The following is a 20076-nucleotide window of genomic DNA, read 5'->3' as shown; positions in this document are numbered from 1 at the left end:
ACAGTGCAGCTGCATTAACATTGACTGTTTTGGTTTGCAGTGCTCAGTGAACTCTTTGCATCCTCCTTGCATTCCCATTAGCATGTCAATGACCTTCAGATCACCACAGATGTTCCACTGGTGTGTTTATAACTGATTGCTTCTAGTAAATTCTTCATATTCTCATAATACTCTTTTAGATGAGCAGAATGGGCAATTGGTATACTTGGTTTGGAATTTCCATTGTGCAGTAACACTACCTTGAAGCTTCTCTGTGAAGAATCAATGAAGAGACACCATTCATCTGAACAATGCACTGTGACAAACTGTTTAAGAGCCTGTTGATGTCATGACAAAAGCACAATGAGCCATTTACAGTGAAGAATATTGTTAAGTTGTGATTTCTTTTTCTGTAATGAGTTATATTAGCATCTTTTGCAAGAAAGTGCTTTTGCTTAAGCCTTGAAGCAAGAAGTTCTGGAGGTACAGGGACAGGCAGTTAATCATCATGAGGAACACGCCTAATAGCAGAATCCAGGATATCACCTTGAGTTTGTATAGATTTGTACGACTCACAAATGGAAGATTAGATTAGATATATAATTTTGTGCTTAGTTTTTGCTGAGAATCTACTTGTGTTCACAACGCAAAAGTAGCAATCTTTAATGGTCTCGCGGTTCTCTCCATATCATTGGTATTGCAATGATATTGCTGCCTTTCATCGATTGAGCCAGTCACGAAGTCTGTTGGAACAATTGGTACAGATAATACGTGGAGCCCAAGACTTATCCTGGTCACCCAGTGGACAGCCAAAGTACAATTTGTATACCTTCTTCAGATCTACGGTAATTTGGCAATGACGTGCTTTCATCATGAATGAACCATAAACGTAACAGAAACTATCTGGATGATTAGTAGAATGTCTTGGCATGATAAAGACTGATATTAATCACTTTAAATAATGTCTATAGCATAAAAAAACAAAGACAACTGTCGTTAACCCTCCTTATCCTATAAACGCATGATATATTGGCCAATTAACGTTTATCATTATATATAATGAGCCTCATTACAAAAATGTGACGTACTAGTGAAAAACTAAACACAGATTTGAAATCAGCATGAAAAATACTACAAAACCCACCCATCATTAACTGATGAAAATGATGTGTTGACCTGTGTTATTAGTAGCAGCTGGGTACGCCCATAATGTCCACATATCTTCAATATCTGCTATCATGTAATATAGTAGAATCCCAGTTATCCAGTACTCAAGCAATTGGCACTCTCACCCTACCGTCAAAAAAAACTTCTCCCTCCAGCCCCCGAAGCAACAGTAGCAATCCTGAACCAACAAATCCCCATTATCCTTCCCTCTCAGCTCCCGAAGCAGTAGCAGCAGGGGTCCTGATACACCAAACCCCCTCCCTCACCTGAAGTGGCAGCCAGTCAGCAGAGGCAATTCTTTAAACAAGCTGCTCGCAGCCAGCCCCAGTAGGGCCTTTCCTCTGTCCCATCACTTCTGACACAGATGAGGAAAGGCCCTGTTTACAGTTGCCTCTGTTGACTGGCTGCTTTGGGTAAGTGAGGGGGGGGTCCAGGAGGCCAGAACCATGTGGAGGGAGGGAGGGCAGACTCAGGGGGAGGGGGATGCACCAGAAGTGGTGGTGGGAGGGTCCAGCAAGGGTGAAAGGGAGAGGGGAGATGGATAGATGCTAAACACATAAGTGGAGGTGGGGGTGGAGAGAGAAGAGAGAAAATGACCCAGACATAAAGAAGGGTGGGAAGGGAGGAACAGATGCTGGACCTACAAGCGGGGTTGGGGGAGATGATAAGAGAGTGAGGTGGGAAGGGAGACAAAACTATTTTTAGAGTAACTCTCTAGCAACCAGAAGCTACAGTTATCCGCATCTATTTACTTATTTATTTTTTCAATTTTCTATGCCATTCTTCCCAGGTAGCTCAGAACAGTTTACATTAATTTATTCAGGTACTCAAACATTTTTCCCTGTCTGTCCCGGCAGGTCACAATCTATCTAATGTACCTGGGGCAATGGGGAAATTAAGTGACTTGCTCAGGGTCACAAGGAGTAGCATGGGTTTAAACTCACAGCCTCAGGATGCTGAGGCTGTAGCTTTAACCACTGCACCACACATTCCCCGTGGGTGCAGGATAACTGAGAGTTTACTGTAGAGAATGATACAGGGACAAATTTGTCCCCATCCCTGCAGGAACTCAACTTCCTCGTCCCCATGAGTTGTCGCTGTTCTTGACCCTGCCCCATTCCTGTAAGCTCTGCCTTAACCGCACAAGCCTCGAACACTAATGATTTTAAAGTGTTTGAGGCTTGTGTAGATGAGGACAGAGCTTGCAGAAATGGGGCAGGGACAGGAAAATGAGTTCCCATGGGGGCGAGGAAAAATTTGTCCCTGTGTCATTCTCAGTTTACTGTAGTTAGATACCTGTATATTTGAAGTAATTTTTGAGCCTTGCAAACAAGGTAATCTTATGTTGTTTAGAAGTAACTTTACAAAAATTGCAGCTGCTGATATAATTTATTGTATATTTTTCAAATATTGTACAGTACAAAGGGTTACAGATTTAATGGTTTGACTCATTGTAAAGGAATCGGATATACAGGTAGTTGGATCATTGTATATAATCTTTTAATCCAGACAGAATTTCAGTGTATTAAGATTTTCTCTCTGCCTAATGTAAATGATTTCCCTCTGTTCCATTCACTTGCTCACTTTCGCCCTTAGGTGTGTGTTGGGAAATACTACCATCCTGGCCGAATTTGCCACAGATGAGGAAGTCAGCCGCTATCTTGCACAAGCTCAGCCACCGACACCTGCAGCCACTCCAGGCACCCCTACAGGAGGCTGGCAACCCCTGGAAACAGGACAGAGCCAGGCAGATCCTGTTGGGCCAGCATTGAACCTTTTTGGTGGTTCAACAGGGCTTGGCCAGTGGAGCAGTGGTGGAGGCAGTGGTGGCAATGATCTAGCTGGAGCTTCATTATGGGGAACTTCGAACTACTCTTCTAGCCTATGGGGTGTGCCAAGTGTGGAGGACCCCCATCGGATGGGCAGCCCCGCCCCTTTACTACCTGGTGATCTCCTGGGAGGAGGGTCGGATTCCATCTGAACTTTGAACTTTCAACTCTGACCTCGTGACCTTTTGGAACAGCAGCAGCACTAACTTGACTTTTTTCCTTTTTTTTCAACTTGCAATAAATACATTTTTAAAAAAAAAAAAAGAAAAAAAAAGAAAACGCAGAGAAAGAGAGAAAAAGGTGGGTCACTAACAGACTTTGTCTATCTGAGCACATAGTTGCCTCCCTTCTATAACTTTCAGTTTTCCTTTGTTTTATTGAAATATAATCAAAAAGAAAAAAAAAACATATCACTCTTGAAAATACTTGAATCATGAAAGCCAATCCAGAGAGATAATGTGAAGAAAGATACACACATACCATTTGAAAACAATTTAAAACATTGGGCAAAGGGGGGAGGGTGATACATGACATAAATTAGTTTATAGTTTTTCACTTTTTTTCATGTTATAAAGAAGTTGTTGCTAAGAAACATATATACTGAAAAGAAAAATAGCTTTTTAACATGGTTTGCACTGGGTGTGTTTCCGTCCTTTAGTCTGTTTTGTTGTTAGGGAGGGAGGGATTGAAATTGAAAAAATAATTGTATGTGGGATGGGATAAAAGGGTGAGTTGGGGTGGGATGTTTTATGAATGGACTTGACGGAACCTCACTTTAAAACAACAACAAAATATGGGGATAAAACACTTTGTGTGTTCATGTGTATGAGTGGCTGACAGATGCACACCAGCATGGACTGGTACAAGTTGCTATGAATGAATGTTTGTGTGTGTGCTCATGTATTTCTCAAAGCTGCATGGCTGACTGTTTACAGGCCACCTCAACCCTGGTTAGGAGCAGGTCGGGGTCCAGATAGATTTCGCCCACCCAGTTTACTCAGTAACTTGGGGATAAGGGAAGAGTTCAACTGTGCAGCTGCATTAACATTGACTGTTTTGGTTTGCAGTGCTCAGGATAATTGCTTCCTGAACCCTGGTAATAGAATGTAGTAGGATTCAGTGTGAACTCTTTTTGAGTATGCAAACTGAGCTCCTGCACATTACTTACTATATTGCTATTTATCAGTGTGAAAATATGACTTCAAGCACCAGCGGATTAACCCTGTTTGAAGTGATTTTTGTTAAAAGGATTTTCTGGCAGTGTCAAAAATGAGTTCAGCTAACTGACTTCTACAAAATCTGTATCTATCCAGTGTATATTTTTATTGTAAATATTTCCTTTCAGCAGGATAGGGACAGAGGTTTGCATTGTGTATGGTGGTACCAGAACTGTAAACCAATTAGGTTACTTGGCAAGCTGGCAATGTGTACCAATAACATTATTTGGTTCTACAGGGTTCAGAAGTTAATTATATATCATGCTCCTGGAGTTGCCAGTTTACTCCAGGGCTTTAAGGTAGGTTTCCCCCTCGCCAATTTTATTCCAATTGGATTTTGACCAAAAACATAAGCAGATAGAAACAGCAATCTTGTCCAGATTGCCCTTGACTTCCTTGAGCTATCTGGTAGTCCTCTATTCATTGTAGAGAACAAGGCTTAACAAACTGAATTTTAAAAAGTTACTTGAAAAATCTATGGGCAGAATGTCCTTTAGTCAAAAATTTGGACTGATAATTTCAGAAGAATAGGGTAAATGATGGCCTACCCAGTTCTAGAGAGTCCCATAGTTCAAGAAAATTTTGTGCAAATGGCTTGCTCTGTATGCACCTCATACATAAATTGTGCCCTAACAAAGTTCTCATCTTAAATGTCTTCAACTCAGGGCTCAAAATGCATCATATTCTGTACCTCTTATACCCATCAGTTCAAGCCATGCCACCAGTTTTTCCTTTTGTGCTGTGCTCAGCCCAATTTTTAATCTTTAATGGCCCATTCCCTATTGCAGTGGTTCCCAACCCTGTCCTGGAGGAACATCAGGCCAATTGGGTTTTTAGGCTAGCCCTAATGAATATACATGAAGCAAATTTGCATGCCTATCACTTCCATCATATGCAAATCTCTCATGCATATTCATTAGGGCTAGCCTGAAAACCCGATTGGCCTGGTGTTCCTCCAGGACAGGGTTGGGAATCACTGCCCTATTGAGCAAAACACTGAAGAGTGAAAGATTCTCAAGTGTGTTATTCCACAACTGATGGGATTTCCTATCATTCCTAGTAGTAAAATAAACTGTAAAAATGTTTATGAAATCTAGAAGTCCTGCAAAGCCATTTGTTGCCATCATGGTATCCTGGAAGTAAGAGTAGCTCAGCTGCTGCTCTCTTTGTCTTCAGCTCAGCATTATCTGTGCCAGGCCTGGCCCATTACAGCCACCAGACTGTCACTGACAACCAAAAACGTTTACAAAACTTATGAATGTTCTTTAAAGAGAAAAAAAATGTGCGTACTGCAAATTGTTTCCTTCCAATTTCTCTGTTGTTTTTAATTTGTGCATGCATTATTCTTTCGCTTGGATATAACTAGCAAATAATTTTTAATGTGCACTTTTCTTTAACATATTTTTTTTTATTTTTCTGTACAGTTTGCTTTTTCATAGTATTTTCATTTTTTTTTTTTTTTTTATTTTGATTTGGTATTATAACAGGCATTCTGGACAGAATAGAATGTCCATTTTGAAAGATAGTGATACTGATAGCTATTATAAAGTATGCTTGCAATGATACTAGAGACAACTAAACACACTTGGATTAATTCTGCATGTAGGCTCATATTGGGCATTGCAGCAGTGATGACATTTTGTCCCCTCCCCCTTTTTTTTAAAGAACACAGTGAATCTTAGGGCCTGTTTTACAAAGCCGCAGTAACGGCCCCGAAACCCATAGAGATTTAAAGGGCTTTGGGGCTGTTGCCGCACGGCAGCCGCTAGCATGACTTTGTAAAACAGGCCCTGAGTTTTGTCCATCTCTTTAAAACAATTCTTAATTGTTTATTTTCTTCTGTATTATGTTAAAACGGAACTAATAATGGGAGCCAGAGTAGGTCAAAAGGGGTAGAAGCTAAAATCAGTGGCTGTAAAGTAAAAACTTCTAAGGCCCTTCTTTTTTAAAATGAATTTTTCAGGAATTTGGTTTTCATTATTTTAAAATAAAAATGTGTGAGATTCTTTTAATACTTTGCACCTCTGTGCAAAGACATATAGTGATATATTAATGAAACAGACAAAACACAAGAATGATTTTGGTAGAAGAAAGTTATTCAGAAAATGGAGTTAGAAAAGTAGTAGAATCCACAAATGTATTTTATAAGTAAAAATAAGATTTAAATGAAGGGCCTTAGAAAAAGTTATGTGAAGTCAAACAGACAGTTGTGACTCAAGCTTTGTTTTATGTTCTGTAATGCTTTCATGTGCATCTCAGAAAAAGCTGATGTGTAGTAATAAAAGTATGAGTCCTTTTTGTTCAGGATGGTTTACTAGCTAGTGACATTTTACCCAATAATACCATTGTTTTCTCTAGTCTCATTGCTTTATTTCATTTGTAAGCCCAATTGTTCTCTGCTAAACTAGATGACAAGTCCCTGCATGTACTGGGATGCAAATTATAAAACCAAATTGAACAAACTTGCCCTTCTTCCTATTACTTAGCATCAGTTAATAAATGGGGGCAGAGCAGGACTCTGCTGTTTGTGCATACTTAAAGAAATTTAAGGGAAGGTGTGAGTTTACTGCAGCATGTGCAGGGATGCTAAATCTGTTTAGCTTTGTGCTGAAATATATACTTGTATATGCAGAGGAGAAGATTAAATGTAATGAGTGACCATTTGAAGACGAGGAAGGCTGGTTTGTACTATGCTTAATCTATTAAGGCCCCACAGGAGTAATAGAGATGCAGATCTGTTGTATTTTTTTTTTCTTGTTTTAAATTCCCTCAAATAGTTTTGAGCCCTGCGTTTCTGAATGAAAAAATAAAATCCTATGCAAATACATTAGGACAGAAGTTTAAAAATAAAAGGAACAGCCCAGTAGCCTGGTAGTTTCTATAGGATCGATTCCTGTTTTTGGTTCACATGGGCGTTTCTCGATCTTGAGAATTTCTAGGGCTAGAAATACTGCTGAATATCTTTAGGAGTCCTCATTTTTGGTGTATGGGGGGAGTAATATAGATTTTGTTGGCTTTGATAATAAGAACAGCAGTTCATACATGTTAGGCCAGGTTCTACAAAATTTAGAGGAGCTAAAGGAAGATGCATGATTACTCCTATAATGAGGGTAAAATCAAGGAGAGTAACCTATATAGATCAGGGATCTCAAAGTCCCTCCTTGAGGGCCGCATTCCAGTCGGTTTTTCAGGATTTCCCCAATGAACATGCATTGAAAGCAATGCATGCACATAGATCTCATGCATATTCATTGGGGAAATCCTGAAAACCCGATTGGATTGCGGCCCTCAAGGAGGGACTTTGAGACCCCTGCTATAGATGGAGAAGATTGATACATAAAGTGAAAAGGTGTGACATGATCTGAGTGCATGAATGTTTAGATGTAAATCTTTAAGACATAATTAGCAACAGGTTCATTTACCCTTTGTTATAACTGTCTTGACGCCTTCCCTTATCTCTTTAACTACAGAGCATTCTAACACTGCACTTTTATCAGGCATCTTTCTAGACATACTCTGCATCTGAGACATCAGCAAAAACAAACATAAAATTGGCATCAATGTATTGTTTTTATGTATGTTTAGAATTTAGCAAGATTGTTGCCGCTTCAAGACAGAGAATAGTTGAAGGAGTCCATTTATGTTAGCATATAAGTTTCACTTGCTTAAGGGATCCTCTGTGCCATGTCTTTATAAAGCATCTCACTTTATTTACTTAATTAAAATTTTTTTTGCTTACAGAAGTTGGCTAAGTAGGCCTTCTATATTTATCTGTGGAGAAGAACAAAGATTCATCCATTACATCTGAGGATATAAAGATAATTTTGTGGCATTCACTGCACCGTGAAAAAGTTGTCTTGCATTCTGTAGAACTGTGATTTGTTCTTTGAGTTGAGAGAGAGATCAGATATTTTTTGTTGTGTGTTGCCAAAGATGAGAGGCTCTGTAACTGTAGGAAAAGCTTAATAGGCCAATCTAATTTAACTGATTTAACCCACTACAAAATGAACCCCCAAATTTATTCCTGATGGTTTACAAAGACTTGGCTCCTGGGAAAGCTACAGCAAGTGCTGTAACATTACTGTTCTTTCTCTTTCTTTGAAGCACTGCACACTTGCCTGTGTGTTCTCAATCTCCACGTATTTGTGAGTTGCCTCTTGACTCATCTCTACCTCTCAGCTTTACGGCTTGCCCACTTTTAGGTCTCATCCCCATTTACCTCTGCTTCTCTTTAGTATTCTTATTTTTTTGCCTGCACTTTGGGCTTTTTTGTGTTCATTGGGGGAAAACCAGTGAACACTGGGTGCTAAAAGACCCTCTTGTTTACAAAATATAAATGAGGGAATTTGAGCTATTTAGAAAAAAGCAGAAAATCAAAAAATTTAAAATAAACTAGTTCTTCCATTGCAAGTTTAAATATTAAAGCAGATTTATAATTTTAAGGAAAAAGAATGACCAAAAACGTTCTTGTGTACATTTTAGATGAGGATTAACTCGGGGAGCATTTAACAGTGTTGTTAAATTGTGTATGTGTCTTGTAACATTTGATTTTCATGCTTTCCATCCGGGAGACCTCTCAGGAACTCTAGGGTAGGAGTTCAGTGTTGGAAGGTACTTCAATATTGTTAACAGGCCTTATCCTAGATAAATGACTTAAATTTCATTTCTTCTCTCTTGACAATATAATAATTGTTGAGCTTTGAAAAAAAGCAAAAATGTTAATATTTAAAAAATTAAATACATTTATTTTAAAAAAAAATCTTAATGTCAGAAATAACTTTGGGCTTGGGATCAAACATGTTAAGGACTTGCAAAAAAAAAAAAAAAAAATCCATCTGTCTTCAAAAACAAGTTAGAAACTTTAGAGATGGGAAGGTAAATCTTTTCTAAGAGCTGTTTTTAATACAGTGTGTTTGTGCAGATTTGTAGTGCATTCTTTCCCTATATGTAGTACATTAGATTCAAGATAATGAGGAACTCAGGGTATTGATAGTAGAGTTCATGTATCAGAATGTCAGTTTTACATTTCAGATGGTCTGCATATTTGTTCCCATAAGCATGTTCTACAGTTCTTGCACAGAACAAATGCTATATTCCCCTGCTTCTGGTAACATAAGACCATCACTAAAACATTTCCTATTAATTTAAATGGAGAACACAAGTTGTCTTATAAGCCATTTTAAATGAGCCGAAGTCTTGAGGGAGTTGGGGAGAGGACAACAATAGAATGTTTACCTAGCAAACTGTGGATATCTGAGGTCATAGAGCAACCATACAGCATCAACCATAGTGGTGTTTTTAGGCGTGACTTACCTTACAAGAGCACCTTCCATATACTGTGTGGGCAAGTTACTTCTTTCTCTCCTACCAGCCAGTTCACTCAAGAAGAACATGCTTGATGTGTGGGCTTGTGAGTTGTAGCAGTACAATTAGTGCACTTAATCTTTAAAATAACTACATTGCTAGGGACAGATGCTTTTGCATTGTACAGTTATATTGCATATATGATTACATACCCAGGGAGTGAATTGTCATTCTTAAACTGTACCTATGAAGCATGCATATGAGTGGAATTGATTGCACATGTGTGTATATAAAATTATTTGCATTTTTATTCGTTTATTCAACTGAAATCCCTCTGCGCTTTTCAGTATTTGCATGCATATATAGATGCAGCCATTTCTAAGGTGGATAGCTGTGCATGCTGGCTTTTAAATTGCTTGCTAGAGAAGGAAAAAATTATATCTGAAATTGATGTAAACCAAGGCACAAAAGCTTTTGATGGCTTGTAAAATGGACAGGAATCACTGCAAAACAAACATACTTACTAATGATGGTTTTATACCTGCCAAGTGTTGGTGTATTACTGTGTAAACAGAAAAGTGTTTTCTTATGTTCTTGGAATTACTTTAATCATTCCAAACTCATAAGTTGAGTGTGTTAATCCCTTGCCAAACAAAAAAAAAAAAAAAAATCAAAAACATGGGTGAGGGTTTTGTATTCTCTCTGCTAATGCCTCTGAAATGATTGAGTTTACTGAAGACTTTGATTAACACTGCATTAGCTTTGAAGAGATTTTGCCCAGTTCCTCCCATTACCTCATTCAGTTTCATTTATAATACCTGATCCTGTGTCATTGTAAACTAAGTTGATATTGCCTGCTGTGCCTGCTGTCCACAAGTGTTTATTATTTGTGGGAGGTTAGCATCACAGGATAGGGCAAAACAGAAGTGATGTATGAGCCATCTCCACTCACTTCATAAATGATTTCTTACCAGTCCAAAGTATCTGACAGAAGCTGTTACCTTTTTTACAGTGCCTTCTGGCATATGCCACTTGTCCAATGAGAAAGGTTATGTGAACATGTGCAGAATGCATGCCAAACTGCCTTAGCGGTATGTCTGATGTGACCTGAAAGATGTCAGAACGCATTAGGGGAACCTGTGTAAACATTTAGCAACTTTATATTTTTTGTGCATGAAGTCAATCAGATCTCTGGACCTCCCTTAAACTGATCTCTCTATTAAATTTGAAAAATGGCATCTCCAGTTAAAATAGACTTTAAAAAAAATCCAGGTTCCAGACACCCTGTATGGTCACTTACTTTCATGGAACACATAGAAAGTTGATTTCTTAAATTAATAATTTCATACCAGAATATGTTCTGTAGGATAGTAGCGGACCAAGAATTTATCCATAAAGTACAGATGTGTTGTGATTATAGGAATGATTGTGTGTAACTGAGCTCCCCTCTGCCTGCTCCTAGTAGTGCTTCTGCCATCCCGTCCTTCCCCTTCTGACTAATGCATTGCCGCCTTCCTACAGTTCCTCTTGTCATTATTACATGCATGCATTTCTGATTGAAGTGTCATAATGTAGGGGTACGTAACTCTCTTGCTTTATCAGCTCATGTAACCTGTAACGAGTGAGATAGAAACTTGATTGTGTTTTTGGCAAAGTAGTATGTTTTGGTGCTGCTTAGAAAAGCATATTCTTTAAATGTAAAGCTAATGCACTGGTTTCTGTGGGACTAGACATGACATTTCAAAAAATGCTTTGGTTCTTGTTTTCATTTGGGAAATGTGAAGATTACCTGTGCATGTATACCTGCAATGTATAGCTACATTACTTACATGTTAATTCCTCAATAGGTGCTTTTTTTTTTGTACTGATCATCAGTGTACATTTACTTCATTTTTATCCTTCTGCCTTAATACTCCTGCTCTTCCCCACTCTGTCAGAAGCATCATTGATAAGCACAGAGATAGTTATCTGACATTTAAACACGCTCTTCCCTTTAAGAAGTTCATGGGCTGTCTCCAACTAGGAGGAACTTAGCTAGTTTTATAAAGATCAGGAAGCCTCTGTCTAATGTAGGAAGAGCACATTCTATTAAATAGAAACATGGGATTCTTTCCTTGATCTATATTGGTTCCTCTGCCTTTACCAGTTCCAATGTCACCAAATTGACATCCTTCTCTCTTTTTTATTTTTTTAATTTTAACTTGAGTTTGATTTGAAAAAGAATGTCATCACTTAGAAATCCATCTACAGGATATAACAGTAGCACTGAGCATTAAATTATCAACAGATATAGAAATGCTAAATTAGTACATGCCAACTTTATGACAAACACATACTATATTGTTTATAATTAGAGCACCTCAGAAACATGACTATAATCTCTTCTAAAGTAAATGTCAAGGCAACCTTCTGCTATGGGTGGATCAAGTATGCCAAGGCATGATTTCAGACAGATTATTCTTTTAGAAAGATAGAAATGGGAAACTTGGAAGTCTTTATGATCAGTCTTTCCCATGTACCTCAGTCAGAACTGGCAAAGACCATAAGTATTAAGGCTTCTCTCTCTCTAGTTTTTTGTTTTACTGATGTATTACCATTCTTAGTATTTTTGAAAGTAAAGCTTTGGACTCTAAACCTCTTGTAAGCAGTTGTAGAGGGGCATGAATTGCAGGCAACGAAGCTGAATCTTGGTACCCAGGCTAGATGCTATATTTTCCTTCCTGTTATTGAGAATAGCATTTAACTTCAGAAAAGCAAACTTGTCTCAAGCACTTAGCACTCTTAAATTAAAGCATGCTAAAATAGACAATGATTTGGAATGTGAGGTTGGTTGAATGTTGCAGAAAACCTTTTTCTGAAAGTATTATGGCATTATAATGGACTGTTCCTTTGCATTATGGAATGGAAAGGACTGAAGAGCATAAGTGTATTTTGGTGAAAGAGTAAACAAAAGGAAAATTTTTCAGTGTATGCTTTCTAATATGTGCGAGTTGAGGGAAGCTTTTATTTGAACTGAGTGTTAAATCTTGCAAAAGATGGCTTATTTCTAGGAAGGGTCTCATTCTAGAACAGTTATTAATTAAAAGACCAAACAATATGTCTACCATAAATGAAATTTGGTGTATATGTGTTATAGTTTTAGCTCTTTGGTGATTTGGGGTTTTTGGAGGAGGGGTTAAGAAGTTTATCCTAGCCATCTGCTAGAGAGGATAATGAGACCTTTTTTTCTTTTTGCCTGTTCTGACCAAGGCACTGAAGGTTTTGGGGAGTAACAGTAACATTTATTCATACTGCAAGTTGAAAGTAGAATACTGGACAGTATGAATGTTTTAACATCCAATTCTTAATATCTTGTCTTGCAGTGCAACATTGACGGGTGGAAAATTTTTCTAGAAAATTTAGATGCCACCCACAATCTTCATAGGAATATGAGACTTTTATTTCTATTTTCATTTTGTTGTGCCTCTTTTGATGTTTATTTTGCTGTTGTCTCTTTTTTTTTTAGGCTTCTTTCCTTTCTATTTATAATTATTTTTTTCTCTCCTCCACCCTCTCACTTCCATGTAGTCTCCCCATCTCTGTTTGCTTCTTCTACTTCCTTCAGGCCCCCTGTTACCCTATACTCACCTCTCTTCCCATTGGCGTACTTCAAAAATACTAGTACAGGGCCTAGAGATAGAGAAAAGCAGTAGCAGTTCCTTAAGTCAGACCCTTAACATTTGGTGGCAGTAACTGCTCAGATCAGGCTAGACACTCAACATTGGCGGTGTACTCTTCTCGCACATCCTGACTTTGTAGTAGTTACCAAGCATCAAAGTCTAGCCACCTGGATTTTTTCCAGGCCTACATACATATTTTGCCAGGGCAGTAGCATTTAAGGTTGTGTATTAATTATGACAGAAGCTTTTTAATAAAATAACTCTGTATGCTGGAAATGTGGTTTCCTGTAGTGTACATTTGCTATGTTTTCATGTCTCCTCACCTGTTCCATGAATGTCACTAAAGTACTAAACTCAGCATTGCCAGCACTAAGGCTGTACAGAAATGGGCTTTACGTTCTAGAGCAAGGAACAAGATGTCACTGCTACAAGCCACTCAGCTGCAATTGTGCAGCCAGTTTGGTAATGTTAGCTCTTTGTAAAATTGTCTAGATATGTTGACAGTGTGTTACGTCCCTACTATGAAAATGTAGTGATGATCCACAGTCTGTTTGCCATTAGCATGATTAGCAGAACTGCAGCATAGGTGGTAAAGTGCCATTTCTAGCAGAAAAATAGCTGCCAGGTGGAAATTTTCAGTCTTTACATAAACCTTTGTACCTTAATACTTTACCTTCCTGCCTAAAATCACTTCAGTTGAAATGCTGTAATGTTTTCAGCTTCAGAAGCTAATTGCATGTAAAATGACATTCAGCTTTAAAAGTTGTAGATTGGAGAGCCTTACTACAGCACGACAGAGCTTTGCAACAAAAAGGGTACATAGTACTCTAAAACCATACAACACGCACATGCCAAAAATATACAGAATTAATTTATGCAAAATAAATAAATAAGTCAGATGAGACAGGAGAGCAGAAATGGTTACATGATGCAATGGATAAGGTCTTCCAGGAGATAAAATTTTGGAACAGCAGTACGCATTTGCTAAAGTTTCAAGGATAACAAAATCATTGCTGTTAAATATTTGTACTGTAATAATCAGTAGCATGAGAAAATAAATAAATGTTAGTGTAAGTCAGGCACCAAGACCAGATCTGTTACGTTGAAACTCTAGCATTAGGGACAAGTCAGGATCTTTTTCAACCTTGTTTCCTTTATAGCATAGTTCTGGCTCTTGCCTATTGCATGGAGAGCAATTTGGAGAGAAATGCTATCAGCACCCAAAGACTGGAGTCCCTACTTTTTTATTTCTTTTTAATTAGACAAGTAGAAATTGTGGGAATGGTGGATGAAGAGAGTTGTCATGTTGTAGAAGAAAGATCTGCTAGTGCTGTGCAATTTCAAAAATAGTTTTGCTGAATGAAAAAAATAAGTTAGCTTCTCTACTGCTGCTTTTAAAAGAGAGGTAGGAAGAAACACATATAGTGTGTCATGACTTTACTGGACAGGGTGGGAGCAGTATTTCAGAATGTGCCTTTTTATGTACAGTAGTAGTGTGTGATGCTTATTGGAGGGAAGAGCAGCCATATTTGCAACCTAGTAGTTTAATCTTTCCAATCTGATGACTGGTAAGGGAATGAAGGGCAGTAGGTCTGAAGTGAAGTTTGGATGGTGCAGAGAAACTGGTGGCTTTATCTTTATGCACCCCATAATGCAGGAATTCATATAGTTGATTTTTTTTTTCCTCATGCATTAGATAAGGGGTTCTGTCTGTACACCTTGTTTCTAGTTTCTGCTCCCACCCCTCCTACCCTGTTTCATTTGAAATCACTAGAGAACTGAATCATGGTTCACATTATGGCAGCTCCTGCTATTTTTTGCATGTGGAGATGACACAGCGCATGTGTTCCTCTGATAATACCACTGTGATATAGTAACAGCAATCCATATGTAAGAAGTAGGCATAAAATAGATACTACTACTACTACTAAACATTTATATAGTGCTACCAAGTGTACACACAGCGCTTTACAGACACACAGAAGAGATACAGGGCAATATTTTTAGTTAACGCTTCAGCTTCCAACACAGGGAAATAAATGTTGCCATTTAAATGAACAGGGTATTATAAATGAAGAGAAGAGCTTTTGAGAAACAGTAATGTTGAAATGTAAAAAAAACCTGAAGTAATTGTTTTGTTGCTACTAAGCTGTTTATAGCAAACATGGGAAGCTGTAGCGTCTCCTTTCATTTGTCACCTCTTCCTCTGGTTCCCTACCCACAAAGGTGCACAGTGCAACAAAGCCAGGCCTTAAAATTCGTGGCATACTCAACCCCCCCAATCTTCTGTTTTGCACACCAGTTCTTACTCTGGGTTTCTTGGTCTCTGTTTGGCTCAGACCCAGTTGCAGGATCTAGGCCAGGAGCTGAGGACGGTCCTGTTTGGTCTGTTGGCCAAAACTGAGAGGCCGTACCATATTAGGGAGTTAATTCCCTGCTACCTGACCCCAATAAAGACATGTGATTGTCTGGACCTGTGGCCAAACCAAGAGGATTAAACCTCCCGTAAAAAAAAGTTTACAGTTTTGTATCCTGTAGTAAATTATCTACATTTAAGATGAGGATAATATGCTTCCTGATTTTCGTATTGTAGGTGAAATCAGAAGGTGTGAAATTTTCTGCTGCAAATAAATCAGTGATGTATGAAACTATGTAATTTATCACAGGGCATTCCCTTTTGTAAAAATACTCAGAAAATGTGTAAATATATGTCCCCTTCCATCGCCTTTGTTGCACAATTCATGAAGACACAGGGAAGTGAGACGCTGCAGTTCACCCCTGCTCTGTGCTCATTCCTACTCCGATGGCCTTGAAATGTATTATGCAAATGTGAAGTTTTGATACTGAACTATATATAAAAAAAAGGTTGTTGGTGTGTGTGTGTGTGCATGTGCACATGTTTTGGGGAGTTTATTGTGTTTTGGGGGTTTTCAAAGGAAAAAAAAAACTTCCAATATGTGGTTGTGGCCTCATTTACATTTTAAACATGAATTGAAAAAAAGAAAAAGGACATAGACTATGCATTGTCAAAGGAGGGGAGTGTCTACATATGAATGTGCAGCTATTTCTGTGTCCAGGTAACTTCCAGGTGAGAAGACCTGGAAAATACAATGTTCAGAAAGGATTGGTGTAGATTTAAGTCCTGGAGCCTCTTCATGGTGCCAGAAGTAGAACTGTTAAATTCACATGCATTGTGGAGCAAATTAAAATTTCCACAATTTCCTTAAAGCATTAATGTGGTAAATGTTCTCAGGATAAATTTATGGAAACTTTAGCCAATAAGCTCATTTGAGTTCAGTAACTTTAGTAAATACAGACATACGTTATCATTAACAAGTTATCACATGCTCATTGGATTCTATTGAAGAGCTTTTATGCGTCTATAGATAGCTTGTGGGAAAGAGCAAACCTACTACAGCATTGTTCTTGTTTAAATCAATCTCAGTAAAATGCTAAAGAAGACAACAGAAGAAAGTTGTTTGATATTTGTTTTCACAACTACTCATCTGTCTCATTTCTAAATTAGAGGTTGTGTATCAGCTGCCTTGTTTTCACATGCTCAATTAAGCATGCCATTCCAAAACCAGAGGTTCAGCCATGCCAGTCATGATGCCTGTTCCTGTTTGAGCACTGATATGTCCAGATTCTGAAGAGCTCTCAAACACAGACATTTCTTGTTTTTCTATTTCAGAGTGTTTGCTCTGAATACACATCAAATCTTGAATTTAATCTTGATGCATTATCTGAACCAGAGAAGGTAAAGGTTTAGGATACATCACACATTTCCAGTACTTATACATTTTCACTCAGATTAGAAAATAGATAAGAGCAACAAGGCCATATCAACTGGCCAGTATTTTTCAGCTGGCTAAGATTCTGTCAGTATATGTGTGTGGTCCTGCCAATTTATTTTAAAAATACAATGTTAAATTCATTTATTCAATAACTTATTTTCATGGAGTTCGCAGATTCTTCATATAGCTTTTTATCAAAACTAAAGCTGCTGTTTGGGTAGTTTTCCAGGTAGTTAAGTTGCTGCCATTGTTTTTGAGGGAGGGTTTTGTGCTGCTCTTTAATTTCTACTGATTGTTAAAGTTGCCATTTTTCAGTAGAATTCTTTACTCTAAAGTGCCGTGCACTGCTATTTAATACTGTACACACCTACTGGCTGAATATGGGCTAGCTGAAACGTAGTAATCTAGAAGATTAATAAAAGTGACCAGTTTTTGCCTACCCCGTACATCTAGATAAAGCAGTTTTGGATTTAGCAGGCGTAACTGTTGATTGCAGTTGAGGATCTATGTGAGCCTAGACAGCAGTGGAAAAAACTGCCTTCTTTCTCCCATCTGATTTAGATGGCCCAACTTATGCTCACTTCCCCCCGGGGCACTCAAAGAAGGAGGAAAGGTGGATTCCCTACACCTGTTATCAGATCTTCCAATGTGAATACCTTTTAGGTGCTGAAATATTTTCTTGGCATCTCTCCCTCAATTTATACTTGTACCACTGCCACTCTTCTTTAAAATACATACTTAAAAAATTATTTGCCAAATTCATCATACCTAATTCACTCCCACTACTACACTGTGACTCACTTTACTGTATATGTGTGACTTGGGTTATTTTTTTTGGGGGGGAGTGGGAGGTTCAGTGAGAGAGATGTTTGCTTTCATTTGCCCCCATTATCTTTATCTTGGTTAAAGAAAAGTAGTATGATTTTTATTACTTCTAAATTATTGATGATGAATATAATTGCCTTTTTTTTTAGTTTAGAAAAAGTAACTGTTCATGTCATCAGTTTTCCTTATGGATGTTGCTTTTTTTCCAGTGTATTACAGTAATGACAGTGCTCTCTGACTTCTTATTTTCAAAATGTCTCAAAAACAATTTGTTTAAAGACTTTTTTGAGTAAGTTGGCTTTAAATTTGTTAGGAAAAAGCTAGGCATACCAAAATATATAGAAAAAGATAATACCACTTTTAATTAAATTTGTGTTGCTTATTGACCTTTCTTATGTACTGTATAAGCAAGCCATAGGATATATATATATATATATATATATATATAAGTACTCATCCTTAAACTTGCCAAAATCCAACATAGCTATAACTGTGATATTCCATCATGCCGACATGTGAAGTAGAACAAATACTTAGCATTTCTTTAATCCAACTGTCAAATCAACATTGTTACAGCTACCTACCTACTGAATATTTGTAATGTACTGCATAGAAAATTATTTATTGGTAAGCTCAGAGAAAAGTAATGGATGTGTGTATATCCTGTGATTTGCTGATACTGTAATCCTGAAGAAGGTCTAAATAGAGAACTGAAGCACTGATTAATGTATATTCATTTTTTTATCATATTTTGATGATTCTGGCTTATGTGCTGATTATTTTGCTTGGAAATGTGGAACATCAAGTAAGCTCTAATATGTAGCTCCCTATTCTACATACATAAATGTCAGGCCAGCAGCAGTTGAAGACACATTTGTTTTATATGAAAGACCGAACGCCTTTCAAAACACATATAGTAAATGCCTTCTTTTCCCCTCCTGCAGAAAGTTTTTCTGGAAAATAAACACTATTTTTATAAGCTAGATAAGTAGCTCATGTTTGATTCTGTCTTTATTTCTGATGAAATATGAAGCTTTCATTGTTCGTAGCTCTCATCATTCCTAAATGTAGCAATTTCCAAATGATTCCTTTAGCGATGTTTCAAAGAGAGGCAAATGGATATTTCATAGTACCTGTTCTTTAGGAGCAGCAGTTTGAGGCTGAAAACCCAACAGTTTGGGAAAGTGCAAATTCTTTTACATATACTGGTAATTCTTAAAAAAAAAAAAAATTGTTTATACAGTCCAAATTCAGATACTGTGATAAGCTTAAAGATTATTTCTCACATTCAGTTTGCTTCACAGCTTAAATAGTATTTTCTTAATAAATAAAATCTTGATATTTTGACACATTACTACAGAGCAGAATTTTTTTTTAATTTGCTATGTTATCCCTTATAAGCAAATATCAAGGCTATTTGCCATCTTAATTAGTGAAAATGAAAGTAGAACTCTACTTAATCTTCCTTTCAGCTTTCCTATTGTGATAGTGTCCTAATAGAACAACAGTTCAGAGGGACCAAAAAAAGTCACATCACGCTCCTTTTTGCTCTTAAGTGCAGCTATAGGATAATTCTCCAGAGCCTGCCCTCTTTGAATAATAATGCCAATATGCCTTATGATAGTTGTGCACAATTGTGAAACAGGTAGACGTGACCTCTGATTAAAAGTAGGTCATCCATGGAACTATGGTGACATGCTTCATATGAGATCATAGCTTGACAATCTAAACTGTGGTGGATCTATTTGCTTCCAGGCATAAAGGATTTTCCAACGTAACCTGAGACTACATATGCCAAGGGCAGAAATAGTAAATGGTCTTGCTAGAATTTTATCAGTACTGCTGTATTTAAATGGAAGGAGATTAAAGGCCTGACAATGACCCCTGTATAGTTGCTCTAAATTCTGGTGGAAACATTTAGATTTCTGAAAAGTAATTTAATGTGATTCTGGTCAGTACATTAAAATAAAAATCATCACTGTGCAGTGCTTTCTGCTAGATTTTCCTTTTCTCACCCCCCCTCCTCCATACTTCCCCTCCAATATGTAACCATAAATCTTGTAATAACCTGAGGATGAGCAGAGTAACTGTAGAGCAGTGGTTCCCAAACCTGTCCTGGGGGACCCCCAGCCAGTCAGGTTTTCAAGATATCCCTAATGAATATGCATGAGAGAGATTTGCATATAAAGGAAGTGACAGGTATGCAAATCTCTCTCATGCATATTCATTAGGGATATCTTGAAAACCTGACTGGCTGGGGGTCCCCTAGGACAGGTTTGGGAACCACTGCTATAGAGTGACC

At 37.7% G+C, this 20076-nt stretch overlaps 1 protein-coding gene across 2 annotated transcripts in view; it reads left to right on the top strand.

Annotated features, from left to right (window-relative positions):
* TNRC6B (trinucleotide repeat containing adaptor 6B) overlaps positions 1-19062 on the top strand; it is a 712161-nt gene extending 693099 nt beyond the window's left edge. For both annotated transcript variants that reach the window (XM_033929420.1, XM_033929419.1), the window contains one exon: positions 2743-19062. In XM_033929420.1, the coding sequence (XP_033785311.1) occupies positions 2743-3127 (385 nt within the window). In that variant the 3' untranslated portion in view covers positions 3128-19062. The remainder of the gene's footprint in view (positions 1-2742) is intronic.
* Positions 19063-20076: the final 1014 nt, after the last annotated feature.

The sequence above is a fragment of the Geotrypetes seraphini genome, chromosome 2 (assembly GCF_902459505.1).
Source record: "Geotrypetes seraphini chromosome 2, aGeoSer1.1, whole genome shotgun sequence".
Classification (NCBI taxonomy): Eukaryota; Metazoa; Chordata; class Amphibia; order Gymnophiona; family Dermophiidae; genus Geotrypetes; species Geotrypetes seraphini.
Note: the sequence above shows the minus strand (reverse complement) of the source record. Positions and strands in the feature narration are given on the sequence as shown.